An 18,894-nucleotide genomic window follows, 5' to 3' on the forward strand; every position below is an offset into this window, starting at 1 on the left:
TGGGCGAGTTTATTAATCTCAGTTTTCTAGTTTGTACACATTCACACAGCCTTGCCCAATGTCAAGTTCACAGCAGAGAAGGTGCTAGCTCTCCTTAGGTCAGTGATTGCAGGAACAGGACATCAGGGATTCTCCAGAAGCCAGCCTTGAAATCCCTCACAGTGATTTGAGATCAGCATTATCAATTTGGATTTCAGAAAGGAGGATCCGGTAAGATCCTAGAAGACTCTCAGGTTTCAGTAATGTCGAATGGATAAGAATTAAGAGACACAAAGTCACTGCCCCTACAGTGGGCACCAAAAAGAAATAGGCAGCTCTTTTTTATCCCAAGCAAAAGGTTTGGCATCAACTTCCCCTTTCGTGGGCTCCACCTGTCTGCCTGATCTTGTAATCCCCTGAACCAAAAGAGGAACAACTATCTTCACTGGGATTGAGTTGGGGCAACTCTTCACTGCGCTTGCACCTGGGCTGGGGCAGGATCCTGGACCTCTCGGGGGCGCAGCCCGCCCCACGTTGTCGGTTTGTTGGTGAAGGGGTGCCACTGGCCCTGGATGCTAGGGCTGTCCGTGTGGAAGGGCTTGCGGATGCGGATTACGTCCAAACCCGACTGGTTTGCTAACTTCTGCACCAGCGTCGTGATCTCCTCGACCGACTTGCAGTTGATGCTCTCCTCGCGCACAGCCCCGTTAACTGGCAAAAAGGAGGTGGGGGGGGGGGTAAGAAGCGGCGGGGCTGTCAGATGTCAGAGGACCGACGGCAACAGGCCTACCCTCCCCCCCGTACCCCGTCCTCCAGCCACCGCCCGGCCCCACTCACGGTATTCGGCCACGATTCTGGGCACAGAGCACGGCCGCGGGTTCACGTATATTACGACCCCTGGGTTCCGTCGGGCGAAGTCGGCCAGCTCCTGTTCTACGAACTCCCTGAGAAACCCAAGGGTGAGCACGGTGACTCCTGACCCGGGCGACCTCTGCCGGGAGTCGCACCCCCCGCGCCCTTCCCGGCTCACCTGGCGCCGCGGGACGAGGGCGCGTCGCGGCTGAGGCTGAAGCTGAGACGCTGAAGCTGCTGCACGTAGCGACCCAGCCCGTTGTGGAGGACGCTGGTCAGGAAGCGGCTCGGGGTGCCGCGCGCCGTCATGGCTCCACTCCCAGGCCACAGAGCCAGTCTCGAGGGAAGGGGGCGGGAATAACACCCAGGCTTCCGGTTCCGGGGCACGCGCCCGGGGGAGTTTTGATTCCTAGGTCCTGGCCGGTGGCGCGTGCTAGTGACCCACGTTGAGAGCGAAAGTCAAGAGACGAGAGTGGTGACACAGTGCCAGATCGGAGCGGCGGAGATCTTGCGGGTGGAGCGGAGGGAAGACACGCGGGGGGGGTGGAGAAGTGGCGCGGAGAGGGGCGGGAGCCGGGAGCCCGGAGCCGCACTGTGGCGCCCTAGTGTCGAGTCCCCTTTGAGGGAAGGAGCAGCGAAGAGGGCCACTAGTTGGGGATCTAGAGCAGAGGGGCTACCGAAAGGACGCCGAGGGCTGTAGAGATGAGGACAACGAGGAGACTCCATGGAGGGCAGTAGTGGTGGAGAGATGTCTGGAGAAACCATAATCAGTGAGGGGCTGCGATGGGAGAAGCTGTAAAGGACCAGAGAGGTAGGGAGCCAGATAGAGGGACAGAGACGTGAAAGGGTCGTGCAGAAGGGCTTGGATGGAAGTAGCAATGTGGAAGGGCTGAAGAGGATTCAGAGAGATGTTTATGAAGAAGAAGTTTGAAGAGAGAGAGAAGCTACCTAGAATGAGCTCTTAAGAGTGCTGTGTGGAGGATCCCTAATAGGGTCTGACCTAGTGAAGACACCTGAACCAGGCACCTAAGGCATTTGAGGTAGGGACTTTCCCTATTTGACTAGGAATGTGGGTCCTTCTCCGAAGTGGGTACCCCCTTCGTATCCTGCTGTCCCTGCGTAAGAAGTGGATGGGTCGGAGGAGCCTGCCTCGAAGCTTGGTCCCAGGCCCTCCTCGCAGAAGGTACAGGAAGGAGGCTCTCCCTGCCTTGGAGGCACCAGTGTTGCCTGTAACTGCAACTGAAATCCGCCAGTATTTGCGGGCACATGGGATCCCCTTCCAGGATGGCCACAGCTGCCTGCGGACACCCAGCCCCTTTCTGGGGGCCTCACAGCTCAAGGACCAGACTGGTGCTACCACTTCCTTCAGCCTCTTCATTGACAAGACCACAGGCCGCTTTCTCTGCATGACCAGCCTAGCAGAGGGGAGCTGGGAAGACTTCCAGGCCAGTGTGGAAGGGCGCCGGGATGGAGATAGAGAAGGGATCCTGCTTAGTGAAGTCCCTGGAGCTGAGGACAGTGAGGAGGTCCGGAGAATCTGGGACCGAGCAATACCTCTCTGGGAGCTGCCTGAGCTGGAGGAGGCCCAGCTGGCTCGTGTGATGTTTGGCCTTACCAAAGTGACAGATGACACACTCAAGTATTTCAGTGTGCGGTATCTGCGGCCTGCTCGAAGCCTTGTCTTCCCTTGGTTCTCCCCTGGAGGTTTGGGATTACGAGGCCTGAAGCTCCTACGGGCTGAAGGCCAGGGGGATGGAGTGCACTATGTTGAAACCACCATTCCTCGGCCTGGTGCCTACCACAATCTGTTTGGATTACCACTCATCAGTCGTCGAGATGTTGAGGTGGTACTGACCAGTCGTGAACTGGACAGCCTGGCCTTAAACCAATCCACAGGGCTGCCCACTCTTGCCCTTCCCCGAGGAACCACCTGCTTACCCCCCGCCTTGCTTCCTTACCTTGAACAGTTTCGACGTATTGTTCTCTGGCTGGGGGATGACCTTCGGTCCTGGGAAGCTGCCAAGTTGTTTGCCCGAAAGCTGAACCCCAAGCGATGCTCCTTGGTGCGTCCAGGGGACCAGCATCCCCGTCCCCTGGAGGCCCTGAACCGAGGCTTAAATCTTTCTCGGATTCTGCGTTCTGCCCTACCCGCTTGGCACAAGTCTATTGTGTCGTTCCGGCAGCTTCGGGAAGAGGTACTAGGAGAACTGTCAAATGTGGAACAGGTAGCTGGTGTTCGCTGGAGCCGTTTCCCAGACCTCAATCGTCTCTTGAAGGGACATCGGAAGGGCGAGCTGACAGTCTTTACAGGTTACCCTTTGGGAAACCACTGCTTGGGGTGGTGGCAGAGGATCAGGTGGCAAAAGCATGTGGTTTTGGGCCACTGTAAATGTTGAAGAGGAGGCTTTTCCTCCCAACTTTGAGACCATGCTCCGTGTCTTGGTTTCAAGGGTAGAACTTTCCTCCCTCACCCCAGTCTGTGTTCAACCCCCCTGCAGGGCCGACAGGCAGTGGAAAGACGACATTCATCAGTGAGTATGCCCTGGATTTATGTACCCAGGGGGTGAACACGCTATGGGGTAGCTTTGAGATCAGCAACGTGAGACTAGCCCGGATCATGCTGACACAGTTTGCTGTGGGGCGGCTGGAAGAGCAACTGGACAAATACGATGAGTGGGCGGACCGCTTTGAGGACCTCCCCCTCTATTTTATGACTTTCCACGGGCAACAGAGCATTAGGTGAGATTCCCAGGCCTGAGGTTTTCAAAGAATGGGAGGGCAGGAGACAGTCTCCTGAAAGAGTTTTCAGGATGGTGACTTTCTGCCTGGGATGGACGGGAGCCTACTTGTAATTGACTTGAATTCATTGCCTCTTCCTCTTCCCAGGACTGTAATAGACACAATGCAACACGCAGTCTACGTCTATGACATTTGTCATGTGGTCATCGACAATCTGCAGTTCATGATGGGTCACGAGCAGCTGTCCACAGACAGGTGACCACCGACTTGTATAGCTGGAACCCACTTGAACACACATGTCTTCTCAGGCAGCTGGCCCCTAGGCACACACACTGTACTCTATTATTTTCTGACACATGTGCAGACATATCCCACCCCATGTGTATTTTTGTCTTTATAGAGGTGTGGGGTGTGGCAGCAGGAAGTATGGACAGGGACCTAAGTGTGAGTCCTTGGGTAAAGGGAAGTAGAGTGAGGTTGTGGTGCTTTAGGAGATGTGAGTGAATCAAGAGTATGTGTATATTCTTGCCCTTCTACCTGTGTCTGATAACTCTTTGCTTTGTTGGGGTCGGGGCAGGATTGCAGCTCAAGACTATATCGTCGGAGCCTTTCGGAAGTTTGCAACAGACAGTAACTGCCATGTGACACTGGTCATTCATCCCCGGAAGGAGGATGATGATAAGGAACTGCAGACAGCATCCATTTTTGGTTCAGCCAAAGTAAGTGCCCTTTAGAGGAGCCCAAGCCTTGGAAAGTAGAGGGGGAAGGTGTGACCAGGCACAGCCCTCAGTCACCCTTAAATGATCTTGACTTCATCTGGAAGAAGGGCCGTGACATGAGGAATACAAAGGCTGATAATTGTTGGTCCTTTGCTCTCCTTGCCCTCCGGAGCTCACATTCCCTAGTGGGTAAAACAATGAGACAGTGATTACAACTCAGTGTGATAAAAGCTATGAGAGGCAGCACAGGTGTTTGGGGAGCAAAGAGAAAAGACATCTGAGTCATCCTGGGGCATCCCGGGAGACTTCATAGAGGAGGTATCAGCAAAGGTTGGGTTGAGTTTTAGCCTTTTTGGTCACAGTAGATATTTAATAACATAACATGCCTTCTGGGCAGCAGGACCAGCCTAATCCTGGAGCTTCTGGTGGTATGCTGAATGCCTATTACATGCCAGGCCTGTGCTGGGCACAGAGAATACAGGGTGAGGAGCACAGGTTGTGTGCCACAGTGGAACAAACATGGACCTGGGAAACAGAATAACACAGAAATTAAAAGATGGTGGTGCGTTCTTTGTTTACGGGGATCAAGGATGTTCTCTCTGATGAAGTGTGTCATTTAGACTTAGACCTCAATGATAAGCTGGGGTTGAGTAGGGTGGTGAGCTGTGTAGGAAAAGTGTTACAAGCAGAGGAAACAGCAGGTACAAAATCTGAGGATGGTAGCAAGGTTGTTAAGGATCTGGCCCCGGCATCATGGTCAACAGTTCAAAGAGCTGTGATAAAAAGGGAAAGTGCTTTTTCCTTTCCCAATTAATGCCACTTCCCCTGTGCCCTCAACCTTACTTTCTGCTTTTCTCATGTCTTCTCACTGCTCCTTCATCCTCTGCTCGTCCCTCAGGCAAGCCAGGAAGCGGACAATGTTTTGATCCTGCAGGACAGGAAGCTGGTAACTGGGCCAGGGAAACGATATCTGCAGGTGTCCAAGAACCGTTTTGATGGAGATGTAGGTGTCTTCCCACTTGAATTCAACAAGAACTCTCTCACCTTCTCCATACCACCAAAGAGCAAGGCCCGGCTCAAGAAGATCAAGGATGAAAATGGGCTAGTGGCCAAAAAACCCTCTTCTGGCAAAAAAGGGGCTGTGCCCCAGAACTCTGAGACTTGCTTGGGTGAGGCCCCCAACCCCTACCAGCCAGACCCCTCCAAACTTTCCAGGTGAAGGATGTACAGAACAGGACACTGGAACAAGCCTGATAGGGCAGGCTGGGACATGGACTCTTTCTTGGCCCTCTGCTAGGACTGCCTCTGTCCTGTGGTCCTAAGCTATGGGCCCTTCTCAGTCTGAGGGGCCTAGCCTAGGGCAAGGTCCCATAGTGAGAGAATTCAATTTAGCAGATATTTGAGAACCTACTGTGTGCTAGGCTTTGTTCTAGGTTGGGGGAATACAGCACTAACAATACAGATGAGGTCCCTGCTTCCGTGAAAAATGCAGTCTGGTGGGGGGACAAGATAAGCTAATGGATAAATACAGAACATCATTTTCGATAGTGAAAAATGCTATTTGAAAAATAGTAATGCGATAGTGCTTACAGGCTAGTTTAGATTAAGGTCTGAAAACTTGTCTCTGAGCAGAGGACATTTGAGCTGGGGCCTAAAGAACTAGTATTGAGCCATGTGAACATCTGGAGAAAGAGATATCCAGGCAGAAGGAAAAGTAAATATAGAGGCCCTGAGGTGGGAATGAGCAAGTAAGTTGAGTTCAAAGCAATGGGGTCAGGCCCCCTGAACCTGGAGAACAGGAGACTTCTTGCCAAAATTCCAGCCTAGGCTTTTGGAGCCAAAGGGTGACATGGTGGGTACCAAGCTCCTCTGCTCCCCACTCTGGAGCCTGCTATGTGGTGGAACTCGCTATCATTGGATCCTAGGTGTTTGGCCAGAGAGCCATGGAAAGAAGCTGTGAGCCCAGAGTGCTTGCCACCTGGATACTGATTGTATGGTATGCTGCCTCTGACCACTTTAGTGGATGCAGTCATAACTTTTTGTAGAGCCTTTCCCAGTTTTTACTGAAAAAAATTATTTTCCATTGGCTTTGTTTCTGTGCTGCTTCTTCTTTGTCCACTAGGTGTCTCTCCAGTCTCTAACCAGATTTTCTTCTCACTGGTGGTGGTCCCCTCCCCCACCACCAGTCTTTAAGCCCTGCACTCCTAAGGAAGCAGAATTAAAAGGCCATCACGCACATGCACACATACACCCCTTTACACCTCTTCTTAGCCTATGGAAGACAGGGTGGTGTCTCTTTATCCCTATTTTTCCTGAGGATCTTCATGTGATCCCTGGCAGAGGTGTAGGTCACCAGGCCACATGCCTAGGTGCTGCCTGACCAGCTGTCTCTCTGTGATATGAGCCACCCACTGACCTCTCAATGTGGACTGAGGCTCAGCATATTCTTATCTGGCCTCCATCCATTTCCACCCTCCTGTACCTCCTTAGCATTTCTCTTATGTTGGTGTGTGTCAGAACACCTAGGGCTCTTGTTTGAAAAAGCAGAAACTAGGCCCTTCTCTTGCCCCAGTCCTCACAGACATTTCTAATTCTAGAAGTTCTAGGATTGGTATAGGATTCCTCATTTGGAACAAGTGCTAAAGGAGATGGGAAGATAAGCTATCCAGAGACCCTGTCAGAAATATTCCTAAATGATGACACTTTGATCTCACTTTGTCTGATATCCTAAAGTCCCAGTTTCCCTTTAGATTTCCCAGCAAGCGTGGTGAGAATGCAACATGTTCTGAAGGGACTGGGGAGAAAGAAGCCTTTTGTAAGGTTGGGAGATTGGTTCCCTACTCTGAAGCAGGACTGCCTTATTGAGGTCTCCCTATCAACCTAAGAAGGGGCTTCTGGGACCCTGTAGAATGGTCTGGTGTCTCTGGTCTTTTATGTGTGAGAACTATGGCTACAATTGTCTCCTGAAACAGACCGGGAGGAAAGCTGTTTTCTGTGGAGGAAGAATCTGGGGGAAGGGAAGAGAAAGCTTCTCCAGGGCCTCCCTTCTTAGGGGTCTCTCCCAGACTGGCTGGAGCCAGGCCTCCTAATCCTGCGGTAATCATTCCCAGCCGCTGGCTGGTCTAGGCCTCATCCAAGGTCTATAACACTGAACGTCAGCCATGCCTTCCAGATGCACACCACCAGGTCAGTCCTACCTATAAGGACTGGGTTCCACATTCTGGTCTCCCTAGAATGCCTGGTGTGTTGTCAGGAAATCCTTCAGGGGTTTCCATTAGGGGAACTTTGTGAGATCTCTGTGAATTGGGGACAGAGGACTGTCTGTCTTGCCCAGCCCTCCTAGCAGACACAGCCACACAGCACAAACCAGAATGATCGGGAGGGAGGGGAAGCCAGTGCTCCCCCAGCCCCACACCTTATACAAACATTCCATTCCACAACTGTCAAACTCACATCAAGGTGAGCCCAAATTGTGTTCAGGAGTGCCTGGAGCCTAGAAAGCAGTGGGGGATCCCTGGGAGCCACTGTCCCTGAACCTAGCCAAGGTGGATTAAAACAAAGGACTCTGCCTATTCCAATTGGATAAGAATCTCCCCGAGAGCTCGGGAAGGGCCTGACCAAGCAGGCTCCAGCTGGATGTGCAGCCCTTTCTTCAGATTCAGTATTGCACTTTGCTGTGAGGGAGCTGCTTTGGCCCTCGAGCAGCTTCTTTACTGTGGATGGGTTTGAGAAAGGACAACTCACTGGACTCCTGCTGTCCAACTGCTAAGGCTACAAATATGGCCCAGATACCTGCAGACATCACAGTCTGTCTTCCCACAGGCTGCCTTAGGTACCATGGAGGGAGGGAGCCCTAGGTGCCTCTGCAATACAGGCCAACTTCCTGTTTGTGCCTGTGGGTGGAACTTTATAAGTTTAAGGGAAGTCAGCCTATGCTCTGTACAGGAACCAGAACTGGCAGGCTTGCTCACCTGGGCAGACACCTACTCCAAAGGAGAGCTAGGTGCTGGTTCTGCTTAGGCAGCCCCAACCCAAGGTGTAGGGGGGAGGAGAGGTGGGTCTGTTTTGGTGAAACCCGATCCTTCTTTGTCTGCTTCCCAGGGGTTTTCCCTGTATCTGGGGAGTGGGCCGAAGGTAGACCAGGTTTGGCACCCTACAGAGCAGGGATTGGTGGCAGGAAAGCCCTATAGCCAGCTTGGTTAAGGCAGCCAGGTAGGTAGGTTAGCTCTTAATCACGTGCTACTCGCCCCTTCCCCAGGTCTAAAGCCAAATCCAGTAAGCTGAGAAGTCAGAGGCCAGAGGGCAGCCTCGGGCCACCGCCGAGCTACTGCTGGGCTGGGTTCTGGGTAAGCTGTTGAGGGGGTGCTGGGCAGACCACTCCCTTCCTTGGGTCGGGGGCGCGGCCTCCGCGGCCCCGCCCCGCTCCACCAGGCCGGACCCGGCGGGCGCCAGGAGCTCGGAGCCGGGATCGGGCTTGAGAGCTGACGGATCCGCGGCAAGGAGGTGCCCGCGCTGGAGCAGGAGCTGGGCAGGAGCTGGGCAGGAGCTGGAGCGGCGGCGCAGGTGGCACTGGGTGAGTGGTGGGGCCGCGAAGGTGTAGGAACTCGCGCCTCCCTTACATCCCGGCTCCGGAGTAAACTTTCCCATCTGGCGAAGCTGGGGGTTGGGATGAGGAGGGGGGGAGTCCCCACGCCGGAGCGCAGGCGAAGTGTCTGAACAGGAAACCGACACGGAAATTCACAAGGACGGGCCTACACCCGCGTGCACTCAGACCCACGCACGCACTTGGGACACACGAACACACGTGCACTCAGGAAAGGACGCGCCCAGTGGGTTATTCTTGCTGTCCTTGGAGCAGCGCCCCTGGCCCGCGCTGACCCCAGCGGGCAAGGATCTCTGCTGTCGCACAAATGACCCGACTGAGAGAAAAGCGCGGACCCATCGGGGAAGGGGGCGGGCCGGGTGGGACACCTCCTGCGGCTCCTCCCCCTCCCAGGTGAAGACTGAGACGTAAACAGGCGCCGAGCACGTGATAGCTTCGCCGACAGGTGGGCTGTGCTTCCCCCCACCCCGGCATCAGGGCGAGGACGCCCCTCCCCAGTCCAGGTAGAGTTAACGGGGTCCCCAGCGGGGCTGTATTCTATTCTCCGCCTAGAGAGGTGATAAGACCTCCTCCAGAAATGGGAGCACAACGCCCCCTGGAGTCCGGAGAGCGCAGGAGAACGGGAGACTGTGGACTGGGGTGGGGTTACCTGGGCTCCTCGCCTTGCTTCCCGCTAGCATTCTCCTGGTGCCCTCATCCCTGAAGGTATCCGAAGGGGGGCGCTATTCTTGATGGCAGCGGAAAACAGCACCCCTTTTTCCCAGCCCCATACCTCTGGCCTGGGTGGCGGCTGCCTGAACACCCGTCGGTTCCTTTCCTACTAAGACCCCTCCTTGTAGAGCTGGGAGCTCCTTCCCCCAGCATAGGAGCTGAAAACCCACTCACGCAAGAGTGGGAGTCCCCCTCCCCCAGAGAATGCAGGAGCATAACCTTCCCCTCAGTACCGTAGTGGGCCTATACTCCTCAGGTAGAGGGAGGACGACCCCCCCCCCATTAGGCAGGGGGCAGAGACCATCAGCCTGCCTCCCCGCCCCACCCCCCACCCCTACACACACGCTGAGCCCAGCTGCTGCTGGAGCTTCTGGGCATGCAGCCAGAAAGGGGAGGAGGCTCCTGGTGCCCCAGGAGGCTGGGATCAGGGCAAGGCCCGAGAAGGGGGTCTCTACTGGAGAGAAGGGGCTCCGTCTGTTCCTGTGAGGCTGAGGGTCTGGGGTGAGCCTGAGGGTGGCTCGGCTATGTTTCCCTTTCCAGGGAAAAAGAAAGAAAAACAACCCTTTCCATAGAGCTAAAAATAGAGCTGAGAGCCGGCCAGGGCTGTGGCCTGGAAGGGGAGGATGGGGGGAAAAATGCTCCTTCCTGGGGCAGAGGAGCTCTGGCAGGCCCGGCCCTGGTGGTGGGTGGAGGGGTGGGGGAGTTAGGGGGCAGGAGGCTGTCCTTGCCCAGAGGTGCTGGCATCAGCTGACCTGACCAGGTCACAGAGACCCCTACAGGAAAGTATGTGTGGTAGAATGTTTGAGAAATGTGTGTACGTGTAAGAAGTGACTGTGAATTAGACTGTCAATGTATGAAGGATGCTTAGGAGACTGTGTTTAAGATTGTGACTAGGTGTGAAGGACTGTGAGTTGTGAAAGCCTGTGCACAAGCAGCTGTGTGACTCCCAGTGTGTCTCTGAGTCGGCCTGAAAGATTATGGAAAGAAGAAACATGGCATTGTTTAACACGAGATGAATGAGGCTCTGATTTGTGGCTGTGTGAAAGAAGATGGGAAAGGTCGTGTGGGTGTTCTTTGCCAGAGGTTGAGAATATTCATGACCCCAAAAAGACAGTGGAATGTTGTCTGCTTTGAGGCTGGCGTGGGTTTGAATCTGCTCACCCCAGTTATTGTTGAAGGGCCACGGGCTGCCTCTCCGAGCAATGACCTCTCTCCTAGCAGATGACTCTTAGGGAGGGAAGGCAGGGGAGCACAGAGGCTCCCCTGGGCCAGGCCTGGGCTCAAGGTGAAGAGGGTACAGAGCCGTGGAGTCGGGTAGGGGACAGGCCGAGGTCTGGGGACGGGATTACTGGGTGTGTTTTCCGAAAGCGCCACTAGGCGGCGCCGCCTCCGCAAACCCAAGGGTGCCGCCTCTTAGCCGCTGGGGGTGGGGCAGGCACCGACCGAGCCTCGGTCCCAGGCTTGGGCTGGGGCGCAGGGTCCCGGCCGCTGTATAGAGTGGGTAGCAGATGACCCTCAGCCATCCCCTCTGGACTCCTCAGTCGGAGAGTGTGTCTGTGGGACGGGGGCAACGCCTGGACTAGAGGAGCGGAGGGGGCAGGGCGGCCGCGGCGGCGCCTGGCCCTTTGTGCTTGAACAATGACCAGCGCCGCTGGCCCCGGGGCCCGGGTTGGGGCAGAGTGACCCACTGCCGCTGAGTCTTGAGCATATCGAGCCCCCAGATACACAGCCTGGGGGAGAGGGGTTCTGAACCCGCTCGTGCAGCCCCCGCGCGCGCCCCGCCGGCCACGCGTGACGCGGAGTGCTTGCGCGTGGCCGCGCCCCGGGGGCGGGGACGCCCCGGGACCCCTCCCCCGCGCTGCACCGCCCACTTGGGTCGGGCGGGGGCTGCCCCGCGGGGGGCGCCGCGGAGGCGGGGCCGGGTTGGGCCCGGCGGCTCGGAGTGGCCGCGCGCGGGCTGAAGCCGGGCGCCTCGCCGGTGGAGCGCGGGGGGCGGCCCGGGGCTGAGCATGGAGCAGAGCGGCGGAGGTGAGGGGGGCCGAGGCGGGGAGGCGACCTGGGGGCTCCCCCAACTTCTGGGCAGCGGAGGGCCAGCGAGGAGGGGGTATTTCACAGCGGCCCCCACTTTATGGGGGGGGGGGCGCTCTAAAGGGTGGAATGGGGGTTCCCGGCTTCCTGTCGCAGAATGGGAACTCGTGATCCCAGATGCGTACCCACTTGACTGGCCCTTGGAATTTAGTGAGGGGAGACTTTCCCCAACTCTTCAGTCCCCAAAACAGGTCTGTGGGCCTTCGGACCTTGGCCAGACCTCTCTTGGGCCGTGGCTGAACGCGACCTTCATCTCCCCCCCCAGCCCACTAAGGTGGGTTGCTGTGCCAGAGGGGTCACTCAGGGAGTGCTGAGGATAGTGGGGGTTCCCCTTCCCACAGCCACAGACGCATTTCTCAAAATGGAGCCTCTACTTGCCCCTCCTTCTCTCTCAGGCTCCAAGAGCGGGAGCCTGGCTGGCCAGGCCTGGCTTTCCAGACGCCTGGCTCTGGCTCCAGCTCCCTGGGTGTCTAGTTTGTAGGGCCCAACTTTATGTCTCTTTTGGATTTAGGGGCCCCTGACTCCATGGAGGTCAGGGCCCTGGCCTCCCTGGGTCTGTCTACCTTGTCTACTGACACCCTGGGGCCTCTGGGTCTTTGTCTCTTGTCTTTTGGGTCCCTGTCTCCTCCCCTCAATTTTCACTTTCTCTGTGCTCACTGAAGTGGAGAGTTGCAGACAGAGGTGCTAGCCCCCACTGCCCCCTAAGAAGCCCCTTCCCCACTGTTTTCTCCAGGCTGGGAGAGGGCAGAGGAGGGGGTATTCCATTAACTTTGCCCAGGGCTAGCACTTGTGTGGACAGTGCTCACCCCCACCCCCAGCTCCCAGTGCCTCTTGCCTCAGTCTGGACATCTTCCAGGGTCTCAGGGTCTTTTGACTTGAATGGGGATGTGGGGGTGGACTTAATGGAACACAAGCAAGAAAGAAGGGGAGCAGATCAGGCAAAGGAGTCAGATAATGTCTCTCCTCTCCCACACTCCAGTGAGTGACAAGAATCAACCTCCCACTCACCCAGTTTGCCCTGCCTGCATGCCACCCAGGCTCCTACCCTCTCACACACACACTCCTCTATACACACTCGTACACGTTCACTTTCCTGTTCACACACTTGTGTAAAGTACATGTGAGTTTACATAAAAACTCAGGTATATATGAGTGGACATCTATCCAAACATATTCTCTCATGTAGTCACACTCATACACCATAAATTCACTTATTTCATGCATTTGTAACTTTCACATACTTTTTAAGTGACCCCCCCATTTACACGTATGTACTCCTGTAAGATATACCCATGTGAATTCACATTTATACTCATGTATATATAAATGTATCTATCTAACATGCCTATTCACATACACTCATTCATGTTGTTTTCACACACATTTTCATATACACAGTGCTCATTTTCATGCTGTGCAGTCACACACACACACAAAAGTAAAAGCACACACACTCCTCCTATGCAATTCTCTGTCCACTTCTTGGCCCCTGCTCTGCATGATGACTTCAGCAGATGCCTGAGTCCTGGTCTTCATCCTTTCCTCAGGATGGAGGGAGTTCCGGGTGGAGACTTGCTGTCCCCTTCCAGGAAGGGGGAGGGCCTGGGGAGGTGGAGCCCTCTTCCCTGGGCTCCAGGGAAGTAAGATCTTGAAGCAGCTGCCAGAGGTGATGGCAGGGCTTCTACACTCATCCCCTTGGGATCACACTGAGGAACACCTAACGCTGGAAGGTTTCATAGAAGCTGGCAGTAAGGCTGTGTAGGTTCCTTTGGGCCCAACTGATTGGGTGTGGTGGGGCTAGGAGTTGTCATGGCAACAAGCATGAGCCTGCATGGAGTCAGGAGACCCCAGAGGCACCTGTGGGCTCCCTAAGAGCTCTGAGTTTCTTGTTTGGCCAGCTCCACCCCTGCCGCCTCTGTGTCTGGGAGAAACTGAGGCCCAGCTGGGGGAGGCTGGGCACTGCCTGGCCTTGGCTCTTTGTTCCCTAATTACCATCTGAGTTGCTGACTTTGTCCCTGAGGTTGCTTCTGCCCAAACTGCCCTCTAATGAGGCCACCTGTCCCAGGGGACCAAGGACCTGTGCTGGGAGCTGGTAGAGAAGAGTCCCTTCCTAACTTGAGTCCTGGCCTCTGTGGAGGATGCACTTTGGGGCTAGGCCCTGCAGAACCACCAAGTCCCCTGTCCCCTCATCATCCCTGCTCAGTAGACTCAGTCCTCTTCCCTGTTCATACCAAAGCTGAGCAGTGGTCTGGGGCCCAGAGAGAACCCAGGTTCATGCCAGTGCTTGGAGAGGGAGCCTTGGGGGCATTGGGGCTTGTTATCGATATCAGGGAGCTGTTTAACCTGAGATCAGGAGAGGGACTTGGGACCTTTTATAGGGAGGGGGCTCAAGGTGGAGCCACTCTGACACCACTACCCTGCTCACAGGTTCCCCTGGAGGCCCCCGGCCAGGCCAGAGCTTCTGCTGCCATGGCCATTGTGCAGACTCTGCCGGTGCCACTGGAGGCCGCTCCTGAGGCCACTACGACCCCACAAGCTCCAGCCATGGGCAGTGTGAGCAGCCTCATCTCAGGCCGGCCCTGCCCGGGGGGGCCAGCTCCTTCCCGCCACCATGGCCCCCCTGGGCCCACCTTCTTCCGCCAGCAGGATGGACTATTACGGGGTGGCTATGAAGCACAGGAGCCACTGTGCCCAGCTGTGCCCCCCAGGAAGACCGTTCCTGGCACCACCTTCACCTACATCAATGAGGACTTCCGGACAGAGTCACCCTCCAGCCCCAGCAGTGACATTGAGGATGCCCGAGAGCAGCGGGCACGTAACGCCCACCTCCGTGGCCCTCCGCCAAAACTCATTCCTGTCTCTGGAAAGCTGGAGAAGGTGAGGACCAGCCCTTCCTTTGGGGCCTGGGTGGAATCAGGAGTCCCCTGGAGAAGCTGGAGGAATTTGGAGTCTATTTAGAAGAAAGAGCGTGAGCTCCAGATTCACCAGACCTGAGTTCTAATCCCAGCTCTGCCTCATTCTGGCTATATTACCTCAAGGAAGTCACTTAGCTGTCCTGAGCCTGTTTCCATATCTGTGAAATGGAGGTGATAGGTCAGCTCTCGTAAGTTTGTTGGTGAAAATTAAGTAATTATGTAAAGTGCTTAGCCTAGTGCCTGGCATATACTACATACTCAATAAACCTTAGCTACTTGAAAATGCTGTTGTTGTACAACAGCAGTGTGTTTGACTTTGAGGCGAGGCCTTTAACTCTGTTGAACCTCCATTTCCTCATCTGTAATGTGGGGATAGTGTTAGTATTTTGCTCATGTAGCTGTTGTAATGACTAGATATGAACTTTTTAAAGTACTTGACATAAAGCTGACACAAGGCTCTCAGTTAGTGGCAGCAATTGTTATTAATATATGGGGATGGGAGACCCCTAGATGGGAAGACAGGGAGTGTAATAAGGGCTTTGAAAGATTGAGTAGCTTATCTCCAGTGTCACATGGCACCTCATTTCAGAACATGGAAAAAATCCTGATCCGCCCAACAGCCTTCAAGCCAGTCCTGCCCAAACCTCGAGGGGCGCCATCTCTCCCCAGCTTCCTGGGTCCTCGGGCCACCGGACTGTCTGGGAGCCAGGGCAGCCTAACACAGCTGTTTGGGGGCCCTGCCTCCTCCTCCTCTTCCTCCTCCTCCTCAGCTGCTGACAAACCTTTGGCACTGAGTGGCTGGGCCAGTGGCTGCCCATCAGGGACGCTGTCTGACTCCGGCCGAAACTCACTGTCCAGCCTACCCACTTACAGCACTGGGGGTGCTGAGCCGGCCACCAACTCCCCGGGCGGGCACCTGCCCTCCCATGGCCCTGGGCGGGGGGCACTCCCGGGGCCAGCCCGAGGAGCCCCTACTGGGCCCTCCCACTCAGACAGTGGCCGATCTTCCTCCAGCAAGAGCACAGGCTCCCTGGGGGGCCGCATGGCTGGAGGCCTCTTGGGCAGTGGTCCCCGGGCCTCCCCTGACAGCAGCTCCTGTGGGGAGCGCTCCTCACCACCACCCCCACCCCCTCCACCCCCTTCGGACGAGGCCCTGCTGCACTGTGCCCTGGAAGGGAAGCTCCGTGACCGTGAAGCAGAGCTGCAGCAGCTGCGGGACAGTCTGGACGAGAGTGAGGTGACCATGTGCCAGGTGTGGTCAGTGGCGATAATGGGGGTGGCATGGAAGGACATCCAGAGGTGCTGGGAATCTAAGGAGCGTTTCTGTTTGTTCCAGGGTGGGGGCAAGTGGCGGGTGGTTGCACTTGTGACCCCGTTCCCACCCAGCTGTCTGGCTTAACTGTAGAGTGGTGAGGATTCAAACCCAGCACTACCATTTACTTATTTGTGCTAAGCCTCAGTTTCCTCATCTATAAATGGGGATATTTTTGTCCCTTTAGAGTTATGAGGATTAAGGCAAAGGGTGTGAAGTGTTTAGAATAATGCCCAGCACCTAGGAAATGCTACATAAGGACTTGTTGTTATTGTTTGTGTTATCATAAAAGTAGTTGTTACTCTTGTCATTATTACCATTGTTTAGTGGAATCTAGCTGCCCAAAGACCCCAGTGGGCTACCAGAGCAGTCGGTGATTGGGGGCAGCTAGGGCTCGTGGTTTGGGGGAGTGGCCAGGACCCAGGTCTACCTTTTCACCCACAGGTGTATGAGGATCGGCAGCGGCACTGGCAGCGGGAGCGGGAGGCCCTGCGAGAGGATGGTGCAGCCCAGGCCCAGCGGGCCCAGCGAGCCCAGCAGCTGCTGCAGCTGCAGGTGTTCCAGCTGCAGCAGGAGAAGCGGCAGCTGCAGGATGACTTTGCACAGCTGCTGCAGGAACGTGAACAGCTAGAGCGGCGCTGCGCAACCTTCGAGCGAGAGCAGCGGGAGCTCGGACCACGACTTGAGGAGACCAAGTGGGAGGTGGGTCAGACCAGGAAGGAAAGGAGCAGGGTCCTACAGGAACAACCCCTAGAAAGAGAGGCTCAGGAACACTCCATGAGCCTGCCACTTCCAGAGGGCCTCTCCTTTTTCACCTCTGTGAGATGAGGATCCCCCTCTGACCTCCCTTTCTGGGAGGGGGCCTCCTTGTGCCATGTTTGGTGTCCTCATTAGTGTGGTCTAGTCCCATAGCTGGTGGCATTTCCACACACTGCCTTCTAGCCAGTAATAAGAATGTAGTGCTTGCTATGCACCAGGCGCAATTCTAAGCATGTTGTTTAGACTATATGTCATCCAATCTTCATTAATACGCCTATGAGGTGGGTACTGTTAATATCTCTATTTTAGAGATGCAGAAACTGAGGCCCAGAGAGGCTGGAGCCCAAAGTTATACCCAGTCTGTGGCAGAGTTGAGATCTGAACCAAGGCAATCTGACTTCTTTGTCTATGCTTTTAACCTAAGTGGTTTAAAGATACCACTTTGAAAGGAAAAAATCTGGGTCTGTATTCCAGTTTAGCCACTGACTAACTGTATGACCTTGCACGTCACTAGGCTTGCCTCAGTGTCTTCATCTGTAAAATGGTAAGGGTCAAACCTCCTCTCCAGCAAATGTCCAGCATGTTGTCAGGGCCTGACCCCCCCCTCCCCCAGGAGAACCCTTCTCACCATCCTTCCTGACTCCCTCCCACCACCAGGTGTGCCAGAAGTCGGGCGAGATCTCTCTGCTGAAGCAGCAACTGAAGGAGTCTCAGGCAGAGCTGGTGCAGAAGGGCAGTGAGCTGGTAGCCCTGCGGGTGGCCCTGCGGGAGGCACGGGCAGCACTGCGGGTCAGTGAGGGCTGGGCACGGGGTCTCCAGGAGGCAGCTCGAGCACGGGAGCTGGAGCTGGAGGCCTGTTCCCAGGAGCTGCAGCGGCACCGCCAGGAGGCTGAGCGCCTGCGGGAGAAAGCTGGGCAGTTGGACACTGAGGCAGCTGGACTCCGGGAACCCCCTGTGCCACCTGCCACTGCTGACCCATTCCTCCTGGCAGAGAGTGATGAAGCCAAGGCACAGCGTGTGGCAGCCGGGGTTGGGGGAAGCCTACGGGCCCAGGTGGAGCGGCTACGGGCCGAGCTACAGCAGGAACGGCGGCGGGGCGAAGAGCAGAGGGACAACTTTGAGGGGGAACGGCTGGCCTGGCAGGCAGAGAAGGAGCAGGTGATCCGCTACCAGAAGCAGCTGCAGCACAACTACATCCAGATGTACCGGCGGAACCGGCAGCTGGAGCAGGAGCTGCAGCAGCTCAGCCTGGAGCTGGAGGCCCGGGAACTCGCCGACCTGGGCCTGGCTGAGCCAGCCCCCTGCATCTGTCTGGAGGAGATCACTGCCACCGAAATCTAGGGCCGTTGGTGTCCCAGCTCTGCAGGGAGCTCTACTGAAAGGGAACAGTTGCCTCAAGTCCACTGAGGGCCCTAGAGCCACTCGTCCCCTGGGATCCAGGCCTCTGGGCCCTTCCCAAGAACCCAGGGCTGCCCTATGACTTGGATGAGCAAGATCAGACCCCTTGGAGGTCCCTGTGTTTACTGTCACCAAGAGGCTCCTATTCACTCTACCTGTTTCACTCCCCACCTGTTGCCAGTGCCACTCTGCCAACCCCATTCACCCTAGACTCTCACCAGCTCAACCAGCCAGGGGGCTGGGGAGAGGAAGGAGCTCCCTCATCCCCACATTCTCCCTCACTCCAAAGCCAGAGAGAGCCAGACAGCGCCAGCTGCTCCAGATGTGCCTGCCCCACCCTGCCCATGTTGGGGGACAGGGCTGGGACTGGGGCCTGATCCCCATCTTCCAGCTCTGCAGCCTCTCACTTGTGGTGAGGGGCCTATAGTCAGACCAAAGGAAGAACTCTGAAATGTCTTGTTTATTTGTGTTTGTGACCAAGTGGCCCCTCCCTACACCCTGGTTTATGGCCTCGTTTTCACTTGTATATTTTTCACACTGTAAATTTCTTGTACAAACCCAAAGAAAAAAATTAAAAACTTTTTTGATTTTTAAAAAAAGGTGAGAGTGCTAACTAAAGATTATGGGAACTTGTTTGACCCTCCCCCACCCCCTCTTTACTTGCTAGCTATCCCCCTACCCCTCATGGAGGTCTTAGGGGGAGAAAGGGAGATGGGGAAAGGACAAATCCAGTAGTAGAAAGTCTAAGGCTAGCAGACCACAACATGAAATGGTCTTGGGGTTTGAGAAACTAGAAAAGACTTCCATCCTGTCCCTTGC

General features: G+C 55.6%; 3 protein-coding genes across 9 annotated transcripts; 2 read left to right on the forward strand and 1 right to left on the reverse strand.

Annotated features, from left to right (window-relative positions):
* Window positions 1-8: 8 nt before the first annotated feature.
* MRPL43 (mitochondrial ribosomal protein L43) lies at window positions 9-1,194 on the reverse strand. The gene is made up of 3 exons (XM_016220046.2): window positions 1,010-1,194; window positions 817-923; window positions 9-690 (listed from the first exon to the last, which is right to left on the reverse strand). Exons 1-3 carry the CDS (start codon window positions 1,138-1,140, stop codon window positions 449-451), a joined length of 480 nt encoding a protein of 159 aa, XP_016075532.1. The 5' UTR covers window positions 1,141-1,194; the 3' UTR covers window positions 9-448.
* A 227-nt stretch (window positions 1,195-1,421) lies between these two features.
* TWNK (twinkle mtDNA helicase) lies at window positions 1,422-6,377 on the forward strand. Of its 2 annotated transcripts, XM_016220090.2 has the most exons (5): window positions 1,423-3,141; window positions 3,330-3,570; window positions 3,718-3,825; window positions 4,148-4,289; window positions 5,188-6,377. In XM_016220090.2, exons 1-5 carry the CDS (start codon window positions 1,899-1,901, stop codon window positions 5,506-5,508), a joined length of 2,055 nt encoding a protein of 684 aa, XP_016075576.2. In that variant the 5' UTR covers window positions 1,423-1,898; the 3' UTR covers window positions 5,509-6,377. The 2 variants fall into 2 exon arrangements, with proteins under 2 accessions (XP_016075577.2, XP_016075576.2); XM_016220091.2 differs by lacking the exon at window positions 3,718-3,825 and having other exon boundaries at window positions 1,422-3,141.
* Window positions 6,378-8,808: 2,431 nt separating this feature from the next.
* LZTS2 (leucine zipper tumor suppressor 2) lies at window positions 8,809-18,674 on the forward strand. Of its 6 annotated transcripts, none has more exons than XM_016220056.2 (5): window positions 8,809-8,862; window positions 14,119-14,568; window positions 15,196-15,858; window positions 16,363-16,620; window positions 17,335-18,674. In XM_016220056.2, exons 2-5 carry the CDS (start codon window positions 14,161-14,163, stop codon window positions 18,016-18,018), a joined length of 2,013 nt encoding a protein of 670 aa, XP_016075542.1. In that variant the 5' UTR covers window positions 8,809-8,862; window positions 14,119-14,160; the 3' UTR covers window positions 18,019-18,674. The 6 variants fall into 6 exon arrangements, with proteins under 6 accessions (XP_016075542.1, XP_016075543.1, XP_087680636.1 ...); XM_016220057.2 differs by lacking the exon at window positions 8,809-8,862 and adding an exon at window positions 8,869-9,395; XM_087824510.1 differs by lacking the exon at window positions 8,809-8,862 and adding an exon at window positions 11,555-11,631.
* The last annotated feature ends 220 nt before the right edge of the window (window positions 18,675-18,894 follow it).

Source organism: Miniopterus natalensis, chromosome 14 (assembly GCF_054644295.1).
Source record: "Miniopterus natalensis isolate mMinNat1 chromosome 14, mMinNat1.hap1, whole genome shotgun sequence".
In the NCBI taxonomy this organism is placed as follows: Eukaryota; Metazoa; Chordata; class Mammalia; order Chiroptera; family Miniopteridae; genus Miniopterus; species Miniopterus natalensis.